This window comes from Oncorhynchus clarkii, chromosome 15 (genome assembly GCF_045791955.1).
Source record: "Oncorhynchus clarkii lewisi isolate Uvic-CL-2024 chromosome 15, UVic_Ocla_1.0, whole genome shotgun sequence".
NCBI classification, from domain to species: Eukaryota; Metazoa; Chordata; class Actinopteri; order Salmoniformes; family Salmonidae; genus Oncorhynchus; species Oncorhynchus clarkii.
The window spans coordinates 22,315,584-22,336,020 of NC_092161.1; the positions used below are offsets into that span (position 1 = coordinate 22,315,584).

The 20,437-nt window shown below is 42.0% G+C and overlaps 1 protein-coding gene across 2 annotated transcripts; it reads left to right on the forward strand.

The window, feature by feature from the left end:
- The first annotated feature begins 6,261 nt into the window (after positions 1–6,261).
- LOC139367059 (polyadenylate-binding protein 2-B-like) lies at positions 6,262–19,669 on the forward strand. Of its 2 annotated transcripts, none has more exons than XM_071105029.1 (7): positions 6,262–7,269; positions 8,931–9,039; positions 10,732–10,799; positions 11,055–11,161; positions 12,332–12,419; positions 13,024–13,178; positions 18,211–19,669. In XM_071105029.1, exons 1-7 carry the CDS (start codon positions 7,123–7,125, stop codon positions 18,248–18,250), a joined length of 714 nt encoding a protein of 237 aa, XP_070961130.1. In that variant the 5' UTR covers positions 6,262–7,122; the 3' UTR covers positions 18,251–19,669. The 2 variants fall into 2 exon arrangements, with proteins under 2 accessions (XP_070961130.1, XP_070961129.1); XM_071105028.1 differs by having other exon boundaries at positions 6,794–7,269; positions 19,098–19,669.
- Positions 19,670–20,437: the final 768 nt, after the last annotated feature.

A 20,437-nucleotide genomic window follows, 5' to 3' on the forward strand; every position in this document is an offset into this window, starting at 1 on the left:
GTAAATTTACACACAGCCATGACCATTTGTATGCACAGTGCCAAGTGTTGGATGATGGGAACTGCTTGTCAAGCGTAGAATGGGGGAAATATGTTTAAAATGTGTGAAATTGAGAGTAATTTAATTATTTTTCGATTGCATTGTGAATGCAACGTATCTTTGACATGCTATATATACTGAACAAAAATATAAACGCAACATGCAACAATTTCAAAGATATTACTTGAGTTACAGTTCATATAAGGATATTGATCATTTTAAATAAATTCAATAGGCCCTAATGATTGGTTTTCACATGACTGGGCAGGGATGTTGCTATGGGTGAGCCTTGGAGGGCGTAGGCCCACCCATTTGGAAGCAACGCCCAGCCAATCAGAAGTAAGTTTTTTTCCCCCACAAAAGGGCATTTTTACAGTCATAAATACTCCTCAGCACCCGTCCCCCTTCAGACGATTCCGCAAGTGAAGAAGCCGGATGTGGAGGTCCTGGACTGGCATGATTACACGTGGTCTGAGGTTGTGAATCCGGTTGGATGTACTGCCAAATTCTCTAAAACGACGTTGGATGCAGTTTATGGTAGAGAAATGAACATTCAATTCTCTGGCAACATCTCTGGTTGACATTCCTGTAGTCAGCATGCCAATTGCACACTCCATCAAAACTTGAGATGTGTGGCATTGTGTTGTGTGACGGAAGTGGCCATTTATTGTCCCCAGCACAAGGTGCATCTATGTATTGATCATGCTGTTTAATCAGCTACTTGATATGCCTCACCTGTCAGGTGGATAGATTATCTTGGCAAAGGAGTAATGCTCCCTAACAAGAATGTAAACACATTTGTGCACAGAATTTAAGAGAAATAAGCTTTTTGTGTGTATGGACATTTTCTGGGATATTTTGTTTCAGCTCATAAAACATGGGACCATCAATACTATAAAAGACAGATAATGGGAAGTTGAATGAGAGACGGCAGATCTTGCTTGATTTGGCACACGCTGCATTTCGCAGAGAGCATGTTTTAAGAGACAGGTGGGACTTTTTCGGCAGAAAGTACAGATTTGCTCATTAGATATAATTTCCCTAAACCAATCTAATAGGGTAGACCTACTTTATGAAGGCAACACATGCCACTTCGGTGCACATCCAGGTGGACCATTAGGACAATTAAGTTGCTTTGGCAAATATACTTCAAATGACCAGGCACCACTCATCAATAAGCATCCATCTCCATCAGCTCCCTCCTGTCGGCGTATGGGTCAACTTTGCTGTTCTGCAGAATGAACGAGTCGTGCGTTCCACCTTGCCACCACATTCAGCAGCGTCTTTTGCGCATCACATAACCTATCACCTGCACAAAAAGAGTGGAAGCCTTTTCTATTCACATAGTTGAACTCGTTTTGGGATGGTGCTTTAATGGCGGTGTAGGTGCTGTCTATTGCTCCATTGATATTTGGGAACCCATTGACTTAATTAAACCTGTTGTGCTACGGTGTATAACAATTGCATGTTACAGTTCGCTTTGCTGATGATTGCATCAGAAACATTGGATCATCGAGGGATGTTTTTCACCTCACGCTGAAAAGTGTTGTTGCAAAAAACCCTTGGATGGATAGCACCAGTGGTGTAAAAATACTTTAAAGTACTAAGTAGTTTTTGAGGGTATCTGTTCTTTACTTTACTACTTTACTTTACTACTTTACAACTTTTACTTTCACTTCACAACATTCGTAATGAAAATAATGTACTTTTTACTTCTTACATTTTCCCTGACTCCCAAAAGTACTAGATACATTTTTTTATGCTTAGCAGGACAGGAAAATGGTCTAATTCACACACTTATCAAGAGATCATCCCTGGTTATCCTTACTGCCTCTGGTTTGTCAGACTCACTAAACACAAATGCTTCGTTTGTAAATGACCTCTGAGTTTTGAAGTGTGCCCCTGGCTATCCGTAAATGTAAAAAACAAGAACATCGTGCCATCTGGTTTGCTTAATATAAGGAATTTTAAATGATTTATACCTGTACTTTTACTTTTGGTACTTAAATATATTTTAGCGATTACATTTACTTTTGATACTTAAGTACATTTTAAACCAAATAGTTTTAATGGGTGACTCACTTTTACGTGAGTAATTTTCTAGTAAGTTATCTTTACATTTACTCAAGTATGACAATTGGGTACTTTTTCCACCACTGGATAGCACTTTGATGTGCACCGGAATGGCATGTGTTTGCTTGTCTATAGTAGGTCTTAAATCTTCGCAAAGATCTTATAAGATTGGTTTTGGGAAACGATATTTGATGAGCCAATCTGTAATGCACAAAAAAACCTGTCTCCAAAACGCGCTCTCTGCTAAATGTAGCGTGTGCCAAATCTTCCAAGAGAGCAAGATCAGCCATCTCGCATTCGATTTCCCATTATCTCAGTCTTAAAAAAAAGTTATTTCAACAATGGTTTCACTTTCACACATGCCTCTAATTCAGTGGTTCCCAAACGTTTTATAGTTCCATAACCCCTTCAAACATTCAACCTCCAGCTGCTTACCCCCTCTAGCACCAGGGTCAGCGCACTCTCAAATTGTTTTTGTTTTTTGCCATCATTGTAAGCCTGCCACACACATTATTAAACATAATAATTCGTTTTTGTTACAACCCGGCTCGTGGGAAGTGACAAAGAGCTCTTATAGGACCAGGGCACAAATAATAATCATCAATAATTTTGCTCTTTATTTAACCATCTTTTTATATAAAACCTTATTTGTTCATCGAAAATTGTGAATAATTTACCACAGGTTAATGAGAAGGGTGTGCTTGAAAGGATGCACATAACTCTGCAATGTCGGGTTGTATTGGAGATAATCTGTCTTAAATCATTTTCCACACAATCTGTGCCTGTATTTAGTTTTCATGCTAGTGAGGGCTGAGAATCCACTCTTACATAGGTATATGGTTGCAAAGGGCATCAGTGTCTTAACAGCTCGATTTGCCAAGGCAGGATACTCTGAGTACAGCCCTATCCAGAAATCTGGCAGTGGCTTCTGATTACATTTTCACAGAACCACTTGTTGCAATTTCGATGAGGTTCTCTTGTTCAGATATCGGCAAATAGACTGGAGGCAGGGCATGAAAGGGATAACGAATCCAGTTGTTTGTTTCGGGAAAGAAATTGCGCACCCAGCTCACTCAGGTGCTTTGCTATATCACATTTGACATTGTCTGTAAGTTTAAATTAATTTGCACATACAATGATGGAAATACCTGTGTGTTGTCCTTGTTAATGCAGACAGAGAAGAGCTCCAATTTCTTAATCATAGCCTCAATTTTGTCCCGCACATTGAATATAGTTATGGAGACCCTGTAATCCTAGATTCAGATCATTCAGGCGAGAAAAAACATCACCCAGATAAGCCAGTCGTGTGAGAAACTCGTCATCATGCAAGCGGTCAGAAAAGTGAAAATTATGGTCAATAAAGAAAACTTTAAGCTCGTCTCTCAATAAAACATTTTTTTTTTAAGTGTCAATGCTTTGTCCCTTGATAACCAGCACACTTCTCTGTATGCTGTAAAAGCGTTACATGGTCGTTGCACCTATCATTGCACAATGCATAAAATACACGAGAGTTCAGGGGCCTTGCTTTAACAAAGTTAACCATTTTCACTGTGGTGTCCAAAACATCTTTCAAGCTGTCAGGAATTCCCTTGGCAGCAAGAGCCTCTCAGTGGATGCTGCAGTGTACTGTTTGCATGCGCGTTACCGCTCCACTATGTCTCCCTGTCATGGCTTTTGAGCCATCAGTGCAGATACAAACACATCTTGACCACCAAAGTCCACTTTATGTCACAAAGCTGTCCAGTACTTTAAAAATATCCTCTCCAGTGGTTTGCAGAAGAGGATGTCTTCCTTAATTTACCCCCCATAAATGTAACAGACATACAGTATATCAGGAGCTGTGCCAGGCCCGCCACGTCTGTTGACTCATCCAGCTGTAACGCATAGAATTCACTGGCTTGTATGTGAAGCAGTAATTGTTTCGAAACATCTCCTGCCTTGTCACTGATGCATCGTGAAACAGTTTAGTTTGATGAAAGCATTGTCTGTATAGTTTTTTTGTCCTTTTCCCCCAGCATTGTCCCAGCCATATCCGCGGCAGCAGGAAGAATTAAGTCCTCCACAATAGTATGGGGCTTGCCTGTCCTAGCCACTCGGTAGCTCACCATATAAGACACTTCTAGCTCCTTCTTATTAATGGTATCTGTTGCTTTTATACATGTCTTATTACTTGAAAGTCATCTTAATTCTCACTCAAAAAACTCCCGTGGCTTATTTTTCAAATTGGCCTGTTTTGTTTCTAAATGTCTGCGCAAGAGTGAAGGTTTCATCGAGTTGTGAGATAGTACTTTTGCACATAAAACACACTGTCACTGGGGAAAGGCACTACTCCCAATATAAGTGAACCCCAAATCAATGTAGTTCTCATCATATTTTGCGCCTCTTCGATGGTCCAACGCCCCTGCCTGTTGTTCGGTGCTTTCACGGGTAAGGGGGCAGTTCACAACTTTCATGCTAGCTGGGCTAACAACAAATGTAGAATTACTGATGCTAGCATTGGATGTGTTCCTGGAAGCAGAACAGCTTGTGTCGTCGACAGGTGCAGGTGTAGTACTGATGGTAGTAGCAGTACTATCAGTAGAGCTGGTATATGTCTCTATGGACACGAGCCATACTTCTTTTAACCATTTACCAATTTTAGAGCAAACAGAATGAGCAGCAGCTACGCTTGGCTACATACGGACCGTTAGTGGAATTCCCGCGAGAGAGTAACGGTTAATGTGATTGGATGTTAATTATTTGACTAGGCTACCTGTATTTGACATTGTGTTGCTATTTCGCTGAACACTAGATGGTTTCATTTTATTTTTGGCAGTGAAGCAAGGCTATTCAGGCGAGAAAAAAAACTCACTCAAATGGATAACCCTGTTGGAAAATATAAATAGACAGTTTGAAAATGTGAAAAAAAAACAACAACAACAAAAAACGTTTTCATGTTTCTTTTAAAAATCTGAATCACATTTTTATTTGGCGTACCCCCGACGGCATTGCTCGTACCCCTGTGTTACGCGAACCCCAGTTTGGGAATACCTTCTCTAATTGAACAAAATACCTTATATGGATTATTATCTTAACAAATGTACTGATGGGGGTCAAATTATCTGTTAAGATACAGTATGTTGCATGAATTCACAAATTGAAAAATGATTTAATTATTAGGCCTACTCTTACAATTTCACACATTTTCAACACCTTTTCCCAATTCTACGTTTGACAAGCAGTTTCACCACTTGGCACTGTGCATACACATGGTCATGGCTGTGCGTACATTTATGCACTCACAAGCAACCGTTCATATTGATCAATCTCACATTTTGCTTGGAAATTATCCCACGCATGGTTTACTCACGGATTTGTGCCTACGCATGATTGATAAATGAGGCCCCTGGGCTGTTGGTGTGGATGGTAGAGCTCTCGTTTCTGGACCGCAGGATAGTACGATAGCACCCAATACTTATGTGTACATCAGTCGGCTACACTGGTGGCAGAGGTGAGATACCTATAGGGCTTTTGTGAAAGCTCATTTGGATAGGCCTATGGAGCCTGGGCACATGGACGTAGTAGCATAAGCTGATGATAGTTCTACTGCGCCTGTGAGGAGCTCTCAAAATACATTGGTTGTCTGCAGTTAGATATTTACAGTTATTACACATCCAGCCATTTATTTTATAGATTACAACCTAATCTGTAACCCAACCTGATCTGGTAGTTTAATAAAAAACAAACTGTATAAATTACATGGTAAACATTTAGCTATGTGCTTTATTCACAACACTTTCTCTCACTAGACTTTTCTTGCAGTAACATCAATCCCCACCATTTCTGATAATTTTTGTCATTTTTATTATTTTAATATTGTTTAATACAAGTGTGTATTGCTGCCAAAGATATGTAATTGATTGAGGTGGATTCACCTGACTCGAAGGTGTCACGCTAGCAGCAAATATTTATATAACTAAACCAAGATAGACCACAGCCTGTCATTTCCAATGGGAAAGAATTAGTCACAGTGGGCAGAACAAGCAAGGAGGTGGGAAGAGCCAAGCACGAGCAAACGAGAGTCTATTGGCCCGTTCTAGCATGCGTCGGTTTATTTCCGTTAGGGAACACCTACTCTGTGAAGTGCGCGTGTGCAATAACTCATTCGCCATTGCACTCGTTCTAATTAACGTGATTTAAAAAAAAATATTCGCAAAAGGTAAAGTGTACAAGACTTAATCCACTCTGTTCATAACATATTCTAGTTTTGGGAACAGAAAACTGTAATGAGATCAAACGTTTAATCGATGAGAAATTTTGCAGAATGTTCCATCTTTCTCGTTGCTGGGCACTGTGCTTTCTCTCAATAACAGATTTCGTTTTTGCAAATGCCAAGCGGATGCTTCACATTTATACATCCGGTGAAATATCTGTCTCATTTGTTCTATCTGTGCTCGTGCAGGAGCAGAGAATTAATTAAAATTCAGTCATCGGTCGAAAGACAAAATGGGTGGGCTTTGTGATTGACATACTTCTAATCGAATCAGAGTTTGAAGTGAAAAAGCGAAATTGGTAAGAATGCATAAATGTGCTGTAATATATCCAATAGACGACAACGAAAAACGGTAGAAGGTGTGTCTACAATGCTTAATTGAGTAATAAGATTGCGAGTTTACGCCCGCAGTACGTAACTCCACCCCCGACTTCCATTTCTGAACTGAGGACACAGCACTCGCGAAGAGAATCTTTTAGGTTATGTATATTTCTTAATGTAAATAAACTAACGTTAGGCTCTCCGCTGAAACTTTGATACACACACACACAACTGAAGTAGCCTTTGCAATTGTAGTTGGAACCCGTTCGGACAGTGGCTAGAGTCGAAGCTGGCCTTTTATTTCACGTTTTAACTTTCCTAAGCGGCGGTTTCCGCCGTTTTTTTTCTTTCGCCCCACTCACTCTCCCGCTGTGTGAGTAGGGGCCTGTAACGTTGGTTTAAGCCACGAGGCGCGTCGGATAAACCGGAATTGGGAGATGGCGGAGTTCGGTAACGGAATGGACTCAGGGATGACGGAAGAATCTCTGCTGGACTCAGACCCAGGGCACCCAGAACTAGAAGACCCGGGTGTTGGCGATGAGGAACCTGGATTAGAGGAGGGAGAGGCCGCGATCGAGGACCCGGTAAGTGAAGGGCATAGTGTATGCCCAAAATCTCACTCAAGTTGAGACAATACATGTGTATTGTACGATAGAGATTGCGGGTGTAAACGCGTTATTTTAAGCTGCAATCAGCTATATTTTTTATTCCCGGTGGTCTTTTTTTAAAATCTCATGGTTGATATCCGACATTGAGGCTCAGTAGAAATGTGTGGTGACATGCGTGATTTTGGCGGCCATGTTGGCGCAGCAGCGTTGGTAGTTTCTCTGCGCCAGTGCTGTCGACCTAGTGGAGAAAAAATATTCGTCGCAAAAATGCAATACGGAGATGTAGACAGGGGCGAGGGTAGGACAGGCCGCCATTAGCTGCCGGATTGCGAGTCCATCCGCAGACACTGCGAGAGCTCACGGTAAACACGCCTCCTTTCTTTTCTCATACGCTGACAGCTGCTGTAATGGAAGCGCTGATGCGCATACGGAACATGATCGTCAACTCCGTGAAAATTTAAGTGATGACTAGTAAAAAAGCTTTAATGTTTTGACTATCTATCTAACTGTTATATAGCTAAAATGCTCGCAGAAAAGTATGCTGCACTTGCTCTGTTGTAGTAGGGATTTATGGATATTTGGGCTGGATATAACGTTAGTGGGAGGGAGCCGACGAGATAATGGTAGTTGGCTGGCTAGTTGGCTTGCTAATAATTGGGATGTTGCAGACATGCACCTGACACGCATGTTTATTCTCCCAGTAAAGTCATTGAATGACTTGCGAAACGCAAGCATTTTTAAACATGTAATTTTGACTATTATAAGTAGGTATTATCTCTTGATAAATTAGTGGGTAATGAATATTACTGTGGTAGTGTGCAAATATGCGGTTTGAAAATACTCACATTAAAGCTGTTGGCTTGCATTTATGTTATCTACAATGTTTCTGATTTGTATATGCATGTGTGATAGTGGTCTTTGGCATGAATGTGTTCGAAAGCAATTATGTAAGCACGAGACTGGGGGTGCGGTATTTTTTTTAGGGCTGGGCTTGCATCCTTCGATATTTTCAGGAGGGAAGAGACTACACTAAATATGCGACAAAATGCAGCCAGTCATCACCGAATCAAATAAGCCATGTAGTTTCCAGGAATTTCACTGTTTCCTCTTGAAGCTGTTGAATTTGTCTATTGGTTGTTATGATCAATGGGGCCATGCAAGACATCCCCAAGACCTGGAATGGATTAACCTGCAATGCAAATTGTGTCAGTAGTCTAGGATGGATTTGGAGCAACTCCCACTGCGCTGCAATGCAGCAATGTCAAGGAGGCCTAAACCCAATAAGGGATCCCTCCCAACAGGATGTATGGCACCACTGTCTTATTGGCCATCACTGGGGCGGTGGGGATTCTTGCTGAGCGAGCAGTCTGTGAAATGAATGGTGAAGCCTGATACAAAGACCCCGGGCCAATGGTCATGTGCTGCGAGCCTGTTCCACTCTGCAGCTAGTGCAGGAACAGGGTCATCTTAGGCTACTGAACTGCCAAGTGTGTCATGCGCTTGCACGGCATGGATGAATACGATTAAATAATTTATTTGGTACATTTGTTTTCTTCCCATGATGTCTGTCAAGCCTGCTGACTAGTGTGGTGTGTTGCAATTGATGAGTATTGATGTATTGATTTATTTATTATCAGGAGCTGGAGGCGATCAAAGCTCGGGTGCGAGAGATGGAGGAGGAAGCAGAAAAGCTGAAGGAGTTACAGAACGAGGTGGAGAAACAGATGAATCTTAGCCCTCCACCAGGTGAGTTTATTTGGGAAGAAAGAGTGATAAGGTGCCTCGGAACATGTCTCCCAAAAATTACTGTTTGAGAAAACCGACTGATTTTTGTATTTTACTGAAGTTTCCAGAGCAGCTTCAAGACAGAGATGAATTCATATCAAACCCTTCCAAATATACACTACCGTTCAAAAGTTTGGGGTCACTTAGAAATGCCCTTGTTTTTGAAAGAAAAGCAACAAAAAAATCCCATTTAAAGTAACATCACATTGATCAGAAATACAGTGTAGATGTTGTAAATGACTATTGAAGCAAAAAATAATAATTAAAAAGATAAATCTACATGGGCGTACAGAGGCCCATTATCAGCAACCATCACGCCTGTGTTCCAATGGCATGGTTGTGTTAGCTCATCCAAGTTAATCATTATAAAAGGCTAATTGATTATTGGAAAACACTTTTGCAATTATGTTACCCACAGCTGAAAACTGTTGTGCTGATTTAAAGAAGCAATAAAACTGGCCTTTTTGTATCTGGAGCATCAGCATTTGTGGGTTCAATTACAGGCTCAAATTGGCCAGAAACAAAGACCTTTCTTCTGAAACTCATCAGTCTATTGTTCTGTGAAATTAAGGCCATTCCATACGAGAAATTGCCAAGAAACTGAACATCTCATACAATGCTGTGTACTACTACCTTCACAGAACAGCGCAAACTGTCTCTAACCAGAATAGAAAGAGGAGTGGGAGGCCCCGGTGCACAACTAAGCAAGAGGACAAGTACATTAGTGTGTAGTTTGAGAAACAGGTGCCTCACAAGTCCTCAACTGGCAGCTTCATTAAGTAGTACCCGCAAAACAACAGTTTCAACGTCAACAGTGAAGAGGAGACACCGGGATGCTGGCATTCTAGGCAGTTGCAAAGAAAGCCATATCTCAGACTGGCCAATGAAAAGAAAAGCTTAAGATGGGCAAAATAACACAGATACTGGACAGAGGAAGATTGGAAACAGTGTTATGGACAGACAAATCTAAGTTTGAGGTGTTCGGATCACAAAGTGCATTCGTGAGACATTGAAAAGATGCTGGGGGAGTGCTTGACGCCATCTGTCAAGCATGGTGGCAATGTGATGGTCTGGGGGTGCTTTGGTGGTGGTACAGGATAAAAGGGGTCTTGAAGAAGGAAGGCTATCACTCCATTTTGCAACGCCATACCCTGTGGACGGAGCTTAATTGGAGACAATTTCCTCCTACGACAGGACAATGACCCAAAGCACAGCTCCAAACTAGGCAATAACTATTTAGGGAAGAAGCAGTCAGCTGGTATTCTATCTATAATCTCAGCCCTATTGAGCTGTTGTGGGAGCAGCTTGACCATATGATACGTAGAAGTGCCCATCAAGCCAATACAACTTGTGGGAGGTGCTTCAGGATGTATGGGTTGATATCTCTTCAGATTACCTCAACAAATTGATAACTAGAATGCCAAAGGTCTGCATGGGTGTAATTGCTGCAAACGGAGGATTCTTTGACGAAAGCAAAGTTTGAAGGACACAATTATTTCAATTCAAAATCATTATTTATAACCTTGTCTTGACTATTTCCTATTCATTTTGCACCTCATTTCATGTATGTTTTCATGGAAAACAAGGACACTTCTAAGTGACCCCAAACCTTTGAACGGTAGTGTATATAAATTTGTCTCAATTTTGCTCTAGCCGGTCCCGTCATCATGTCCATCGAGGAGAAAATGGAAGCTGACGCGAGATCTATCTATGTTGGAAACGTAAGGCTTCACCCTCTCCTTAACCTCAGATGGTGTTTCTATTTTGGGTGTATGTGGAATTCACCTGGTTAGGTGTTCAAGATGATTCTATCATATGATGAGTGTAGCAGAGTTTCAAATTGACATCATGCACGATTTCACACTACTTTGAATGCAAAAACCTTAATTTGGAGTTTAGCACTGAGTTGATTCTGTATTGCGGAATTGACTAGCCATTGTCAGCGGTATCTCACTGTTCTCCCTCTCTGTGGACAGGTTGATTACGGCGCCACGGCGGAGGAGCTAGAAGCCCACTTCCACGGTTGCGGCTCCGTCAACAGAGTCACCATCCTGTGTGACAAGTTCACAGGGCATCCCAAAGGGTAAATGCCTACACCCTCATTCCCTCCATTTGCAGTAGTGCTCTTTCACTTACAGACCTGTGAGTACACTATGCAGCGTTCTTCTATCAGTCATCTAGAGTAAATAAGACGTTTACAGCCTCTACCCTAAAGATTGTGTAGACACCATTTTACCAGCTATACCCTCTCGGCATCCCAGAGGGTAATTGCCGACATTCCATGTGCGGGTTAGAGAATTAGTGCATCTTTATTCACAGTTAAGTAAATACATTGTCCTAGTTATCTAGAGCAGTGTGATCTAGAGTTAAGAAGACTTTCAGCCTCAAGATCATCTACATGCTCACACGTCTGATCGTCATGTTTTGAATTTATGATTTTGTACATGCAGGCCTTTACCTCAATGGGATCTTCCTGTTTAAATAAAGGTTAAACATATTTATTTGTGTGGCACTGATTCGCATTAATCCATTATTGAATAGATACATTTGGGAATTTCAGCTTGTAAGGTTACAGATCTGTGTTCAGCCGACCCATTATTTTGTCACATTGCTCATAGACCCAGTCTATAGGTGCTTGCTTGGTTAGATCTTCAGAGTGTGGTGTTGGGGGGTGTCAACAAATTGCATATCTGCATTTTTTGAAAACTATCAGAAATAAACAGCACAATGCAGAAGTGTCTATCACTTAGCAACAGCTACGGAGGAGAAAGTGGCTCTCTCAAGACAGAAACCACATTGCCCTAACTTTCTATAGAGATGACTTGGACTGCAGCACAGAGGATTTCTTTACTGACATGGTGGTCTAGCTCACTCAAGTGCCCATGTCCATTTTATAACCATGTACAATTCATGACTAGTATAAAAGCTTTTATCATTCCCTTTCCACTTAAAGTAATGCAATTATACTAGCTAATATTATTCTGTTTGATTCAGGTCTCAGTAGTGTTACTTTTAGTTAATTGAAAGTAACTGCTTATTCTAATAGCCTGGAGTTATTTTCTAAAGCTTGTATTTGTGTATGAGAGAAACCAGTTAGGATGATGATGATGATCAGGTTGCTAAACTGTTGCTCATCGCACATGTTATTGTCATTATTAGGGAATTATTGAAAAGAGGTGTCCATGATTGTTCAGTGATTTGTGCTCTGATTTTAGTGCTTCATGACGCTCTTGTATTTCTGCTGCTGTTGCAGGTTTGCCTATATCGAGTTTTCAGACAAGGAGTCTGTGAGGACGGCCATGGCATTGGACGAGTCGCTGTTCAGAGGAAGGCAGATTAAGGTGAGGACGCAACACTGTTTCATAAACCAGGTTTCCATTCAACCTTTTTGTATGCGAGTAAAGTACATGTTGGGGGAAAAAGTCATGCCTGCCATGGCAACTACAGATATTTATGTGCAAATATTGATATAATAACCATTTTGAAGTAAACTTGGGAGTCACGCGATATGCTGTGTGGTCCTCCCACTATGACTACAGTTTATTAGGTTATAGATTAATTAAGTTATGAACTTCCCAGGGTGGTGAAAGTGCATGGTGAGGAGTTTGATGCGCCTTTGTACGACATCATCACGCACAGCTTTTTTTTGTCCGCAGCAAGTCAGTTTGATGGAAACAAATCTCTGATTTGCGTTTATTGTTTTTATGCAGATTTTAGAATATTTGTATGAAAATCTGTCGCCAATTGGATGGAAACCTAGCTACTGTCACAGTCAATTCTGTTTCAAATTAAGTAAAGAAATGGGGAAAATCTAAATTCTGAGCAATTTCTGTATGAACTGAATTTCAGTTCCATTTCCTACGTTAACTGGGTGTTAAATGGGACTGACCCCTGTGCTATTGTCTAACCTGTGGTTTCCGGTTTCCCCTGTCTTGATCCTGTCAGGTGGGTGTGAAGAGAACAAACAGGCCAGGTATCAGCACCACAGACCGCGGGTTTCCTCGGGCCCGCTTCCGCTCACGAGGAGGGAACTTTAACCCGTCGCGCGCACGTTACTACAGTGGCTACACACCGCCCAGAGGCAGAGGACGGGCCTTCAGGTGAGCACCCCGGAACACTCATACCCTGAGACTGAGAGACAGCTGGCCATTACCTGGGGGAGGGGAAGAGTATGGAAAAGTGAGGGAGAGTGAGTTGAAAGGCGGTAGAATTAGTGAGATTATGGAGGAAGTGAGGATGAGCAGAGCGGGAGATGGTGGGCAGTGAGGACACTGTAAAGCCTGAAGCCAACCCCCCCCCCCCCCCCCCCTCCACACTGTTTGCAGATCTTAAAGCACCGAATTGGTGTAAGTAATTTGGTAGCGCAAACACTGAAGGGGCAGGTGCTAGTGTTGGTTTTCTGACCTGGCTTCATAATGTGCAGTGAAGAGAGAGTACTGAGGAGAGAGTATGCTCAATTCTAAACATGCTCCTGCCCTAGACAGTGGGGCCATCAGGTGTCTTAGGCTGGTGGTTGAAACTGGGTGTATAGAGAATCATTGAAGGTACAGTGCCTATAGAAAGTCTACACCAGTCTTTCACATTTTGTTGTGTTACAAAGTGGGATTGAAATAGATTTAATAAAAACATTTCATTGATCTACACAATACTCCATAATGTCAGTGAAAATAAAATTCTACACTTTTACAAAGGAATAAAAATTAAATTACAAAAATATAGTTGTTGCAGAATAAAAATTTGTAGCACCTGAAGGTGCTAAACAGGATTTTTACAAACATTTTTAAATGTTCACATTTTAGTCATTTAGCAAATGCGCTTATCAAGAGCGACTTATATGCTGACCAAACCGCATGCACGTCCGCATGTTTATTTTGTCCCGCCACACCAGAAGTGATCAGGACACGCAGGTTGAAATATCAAAAACAAACTCTGAACCTGGGGACAGGTCGAAAAGCATTAAACACATATGGAAATGTAGCTAGCTAGCTTGCTGTTACTAGCTAATTTGTCCTGGGATATTAACATTGGGTTGTTTATTATACCTGAAATGCACAAGGTCCTCTACTCTGACAGTTCATAATAAACGGTAAAACCAATTAGTTTTTAATCTCTCCTCCTTCATGCTTCTTTTTCTTCTTTGGACTTTATATGGCGGTTGGCAACCAACTTTACGGCGCATTACCACAGATGAACTGAATGTGGACTTCAGTTCATCTTCCAATCACCCATGTGGGTATATGCTCTTAAAAACCAATGAGGAAATGGGAGAGGCAGGACTTGCTGAGCGCCACAAATAGAACATAGTTCTATTTTAGCACCTGCCCATACAGAAGCTCGTGAGCAGTGTGGGTGCAATGATTGAATAACATGTGTGCATACATTTATTTTGCAGCGCGAGCGGTGTGGTCAGCATGTTACAGTATTGAGCGCATTGAACTACTCAACTTTTTAGAGTTTAACCCTTTTAACACTATCAACGTTTCGCTCTACTGTGGGAATTGTGCTAGACTCGGGAGGCCCTAATATTAGCCACTTTCAATCTAACATACCGAAACAAAACAAACTATGCAAGACTTAGTATGCCAAACGATCTGTGCGAGAGATTTTCTTGTAGGTAGAGCGCATTGGCGTAGGATTCTATTGCAAGGAACTCCCAAATGGCACTGCGGTTTAAGGCACTGCAGTGCTTGAGGCGTCACTGCAGACCTGGGTTCGATCCCAGGCTGTGTCACAGCCAGCTGTAACAAGAAGAGCCATGAGGCGGCGCACAATTGGCTCAAACAAAAAAAAATCATGGGTAAATATTGCACAATACAGTAAAGCTCTTATGAGACTTACCCAGGTATCCTTGTGATTAAGAGGGCTGGGCAAGTAACTGAAAGGTTGCTGGTTTGAATCACCAAGCCGACTTGGTGAAAAATCTGTGCCCTTGAGCAAGGCACAACCATAATATCTCTTGTATGTCACTCTTGATAAGTGACTCAATGACTCATGTACCCAGCTGTAATCGCTGCCAAAGGTGTTGTCCATTTCAAGATATATTTGTGTTTTAATTTTCATCTTTAAAAAGTTTGAAATTTGCTTTTTGACAGAGTATATTGTGTAGATTGACAAATGTATAATTAAAAAATATGTTAATCCCACTTCGTAACACAATAAAATGTGAAGAAATCCAAGGGGGGTATAGACTGTTGCTATAGGCACTGAACGTCTATAAGCCTGCCTGTAGTGGGAGGGGACTGAAGCGTTGGCTAGCATTGCTGAACAACATTCCAGCAAAATCAGTGAAGGTGTGTATCCAGAGCACAGTGGAGGAGAGGTTCCCTTTTTAGAGTGGGGTAATGGTGAGTGGAAAGGTAAGCGAGACTGGTGGAGGGAGTCAGATGGGTCAGTCAGTGTGGAGCGGTCTTGTTGCATGCACCACCTACAACCGTTTCAGAGGAGGCAGCCAAACTCTCAGTGCACGGCAGTGCGATCCTCCCAGGCTGTACATGTATGCGTGGCAGGCTCTTTGTACGACTTGGACATACATTACGTATACATACTGTCTGTGAGTGAGCATCTCTCCCATAGTGCTGGTCATTAATACTTAAAAAGGTGACAGGCAAAGAGTGACTTGCCTGGTTTTGTTTTCATTTGTTCGGTGTTAATGGTTGGACTCCATTTTAGAATGTTGACGCGACCTTAAGGACAATTAAGATGCCATGTACGTTTTAAATGCAAATGGGTGCCTTTAGTGTACCATGAATGGCTTCTATAAGTTCTCTAGGTAGACGCGTTAGCATTGTTGCTTAAACATTAATTGGCGCGTGTGTATTTGTATAGTATTAGTTTTCCTGCTGTACTTTTCCTCTCAGTTAACTAGATGTTGTTCTAATGATTCACTGTTAGGAGACAGGTGCACTGTGTTCAGGAATATAATATATCCATCCTGTTTGTTAACCTGGTGCAGCTGCTCCAGAGCTGTCTTTTGCCTGTGACCTTTCCAAAGCAACATCCCTGCAATCTGTATTTGTTTTCAATCCATACAAAAGCCTACCCCCTATGTATGTAAAACCTGGAGTGGATCAAAGCTCTGTGCACTGGGAGTCTGGTGTGTCTCCCTGGAGTGTGTGTCCTGCTGTGTCTCTCAGTGTGAGGTGAGAGGGGGGTTCCCATGATGACTCATTGAGCGCTCACGGTGGAGCTCTGTCTCTGGGCCCATGTCCTGTTCAATATGTATTGCTGCGACTGAGGGCTGCAGAGCAATCAAACTGAGCATCCTCACCAACTGACATGCAATGAGATTCTGACCAATGGACCAACCTTTCCATTCATCTAGACTAATGGTATCCGTTGGTCATCTGTAGTACCTTATTTGTCCCCTCTGTGGGAGCTGCTGATATGATTGTCAATCAACTATCACTGATAGCATATTTTAGCCGGGCAAAAAAAAGTATCTGCAAAGTCCTATTTAAGACAATTAGTAGGATGACATGTGATTTGGAAATTATATGTGATTGAAAATGATTTTGGTCTAGTCAGAATCTCATGCCCCATGCATTCTGATAGATAGCTCATCAGCCTGGTCTCATAGACTACACATAATATAGTAAAGGTAAAACCGGGACACTCAAATTAGTATGATATGTTACATTTTTAATATGGTTACATAATACATCAATCGCAAACGTCTAGCAACCCATAGGTTGCGAGTTCAAATCTCATCACAGATCATTTGCGCTAATTAGCAACTTTTCTACTACTTAGCATGTTAGCTATAACTTTAACCGTTTTAGCTTACCGTAACCCTTTAACCTAACTCCTAAACTTAACCCCTAGCCTAGCTAATGTTAGCCACTAGCTAGAATTCGTAATATCATACATTTGCTGGTTGAGAATGCCAAGAGTGTGCAAAGCTGTCATCAAGGCAACGGGTGGCTACTTTTAAGAATCCTAAATGTAAAATATATTTTGATTTAACACTTTCTTGGTTACTACATGATCCCATGTGTGTTATTTCATAGTTTTGATGTCTTCACTATTATTCTACAATGTAGAAAATAGTAAACAATTTAAGAAAAAACCCTGGAATGAGTGTCAACTTTCGACTGGTACTGTATGTTACGAATTACATCATATGAAATGGGCGATGAACATCCACAAATTTAATACATACTAAATGGAGCATCTTGAATTTATGTACAGAATAATACGAAATTCTGAGACCAGGTTGGGCTCATACATATTACCCAGAGATGGGCTAACCCAGTAGTGGTTTGCCCACTGTGGGGAGAGTGCAGGTGCTTTGTCTTGTTGCTAAAACCAACTTGATTGTTAACTACACATTGGTGCATCAAATACATAGGCTAGATGGCCACTTGGCCAGGCATTCCCACCCACTGCCTTCACTTCCGGAATGGAGGGTTCATTCCTGCAGCCTGATTTTGACTTCAGCATTCTAACCAGTGGTTTCTGCTTTAGTGTGACCCCTGTGTTTGTGGGCACTGGATGCCTGTGTCTGACGGTGGTGATGTGTGAGAATGGAAAAGCAATGTGTGATTTGATTTTGATGCTGGCTGTGTCTGTGTTGAGATGGTCCAGGTTGTCAGGAGGATGGGTCAGTCGAGTCTTTGTCTGCATGCTGTATGTATGTGGCCTGTCCTATAGCATGTGAAGGACTGTTCTAGTGTGTCTGTCATTCTGTTGGGAGGGTTTGTGGGGTGGGTTGGAGGCTGCTGTTCTCAGGTTCTCTCCCAACAGCGACCTCAGGAGCTGCTCTCAACAGAGAGAAAGAGGAGAGAGAGAGAAAGAGGGAGAGCGAGTGCCTCACTGTCCCCACACCCCTATTATTTTTATAGTCCTGTATAATCTGAGAATTACACATTTTACTGTTGACAAAGCTGATTTCAGCTTCTTTCTGTACGGTCAATTATTCTTAATTGAAATTGTGGTAATTCAACACTTATCAAAGGCACAATGCCATTAAGATGGTATACATTAAAATCTTTATGCACCCCCCAGTCTCCCTGAAGGATTGAGATCTCACCAGGCCCCCTTTCTACCTGCACACATACACACACTTGACACCTAAAATTGGTGTCTGTCTTTTTAAGCCAAGAAACTCACCCTCTTTTTCTCTCTCTTTTCCAGGGGCCGAGGGCGAACAACATCGTGGTATTCCCCTTACTAATACCCCCAAACACCCTTACTATCACCTCCTTGTCCCCATACAAAAAAAGAATGAAAAAAGTCCCCCAATAAAGGAAGGAACCCTGAGAAGAAAAAAGACAAAAAAAAAAAAGACAAAAAATATATATAAATATATCCTGGACAGACAAACTGGCCGCAATGTGCGATTGTGTGTGAGCGTGCGTGTGCGGAGTTGGTGCGGTCACCCTGGTAAGGTATATGATGGCCGTTGGGGAGATTTGGTGGCATTTCTTTTGAGAAGATGTTATCTCAGGCTGCAGATGTGTCTCCTTTGTCTGGGTGTGAGGGTCACAGCCAACACAGCCCCCAAATGCTTACATTTGAAAAGCAAACATCGAGGATAAGTCAATCTTTTTTGCTTTTTTTTATGTACCGTACATGTGAAACTTCCAATAGCAAAAATGTTAATTTTTTAGGTTGTGGTATTGGAGTTCTCATATTCCCTTGTCTCGCTGACCAGTTGCCACTTACCCTGTTCCATCCTTTAACTCATCACTTTTGTTACCATCTCCCTTTGGTTCCATCCCATGCTCTCTTGTTTTCAGTATCTGACAGCGATTGCCTTTCAGTGGGTAAATAAATAAATGTAATCTCCTTTTAGCCCATGGCATTCACCCCAAGAAAGCATGGCCAGAGCTCTGCCAACTTTACTTTATTTTGTGGGTCTGGTACTTTTTTCCCCTCCTTGCACCCCTCTGCCTTTCTGTGCTGCTTCTCCTCCCATTTGTCCTTCACCTCATCTCCATGTCCTTCACCTCCTCTCCGTGTCCCTCTTCTTTCTCCCCCTCTCCTCTCTCTGTATATTAGACCACTTCTTGTCGTTTCAGGTTTCAGGACCAGTGGAGGCTGACAACCCCTGCTCCGGTGGCCGCAGCGCCCCCCAATGTCTCGGCAGGGTCTCTCTCTCTCACTGCTCCTGCTATGCACACTCACCCCATCCTTTCTGTGTGGGGGGGAGGGGGCCAGGGCGATCACAGGGCTACCGCAGGGGGCATTTACTACAACAAGCGTTGAGCTGTCTTACGCACACACACACACACACACACACACTAGGCCCACACACTTTGCAGACACTACACAACCAACCACCACACATATTTATAGAGTGAGTTAATGTCAAGATGGCAGCAGCTGTTTTAGTTGGGAGAGTGAGAAAGATGGGACCAGAGAAGGGGCGGAGGGGTGGGGGACCAGGGCCCTGGCCCCGTTTCGGACAGTGGCACAGGGGCTAAAGTAATTAATTAAAAAGAGTGGAGCTTTTATTTTAAGGGGGGTGGGTTTGTGTGGAGGGGATTGGTTTTTGGAAACAGGAGTGGGTTTAAAAAAAAAAAAGTTTAGCTTTTTTATTTTTAACCCATAAGTCTGTAATTAGAAAAAAAATAAAGACTGTAAAAAATTACATGTTTGATTTCTTTTTTTCTCCAAGAGTTGCATAGCATTTTGGTGTACTTAAGCGGTTCAAGACGGGTTCAAACCGACATTTTTGTCTGAATGGCGCAACATACATTTCTGTGCTCTCGGTTAAGGCCCTGGTTGTTCCGCTTCACATGCCGTTCTCCGCTTTAATCTGAGATGCAGTATGTGAAATTACATTTGCAATGCGTCGCGTCACGTCACATTTGGTCGTATCCAGACAAAGGATTCATTTCCTCTGCCTGTGATCCTCACAACTTCGTTTACAATACCGCATATGAAAGGGGAGACCCTAGCGATTGTAGCAAAAGTAGTATAATCTCGCTGTGGTGTTCTCGGCTGGATTTAGATCCCAACATGAAAAAATACAATTAATACCGCCTTTTGTTGGTTACACAATTAATATAATCATGTCGTGCATAAAACTGAAGTTGTAACGAGTCGCCAGGCATTTGAATTGCGTATGTGTGGCTCAGAGGACGCTGGGCAGAACATGATGGCGCCAGATAGCTGCCAAAAGTTGAACATACCGAAATTGTTAGGAGCGTAAGAAAAGCAATGCGTGAAACGTAAACGTATGAATTAACATTTTGATGTTACACGTTCAATTATTACTTTACATCTCCCTTTACTTGTTTACATACTTTTTATACGTACAAACGTGTCAGGAATGTGGCATCTGCAAATGACATGAACCGAACGTAGCTAAGCGAAGTTAGCTAGTCAAGCAACTAGCGTAGAAGCTAGTTGCTTT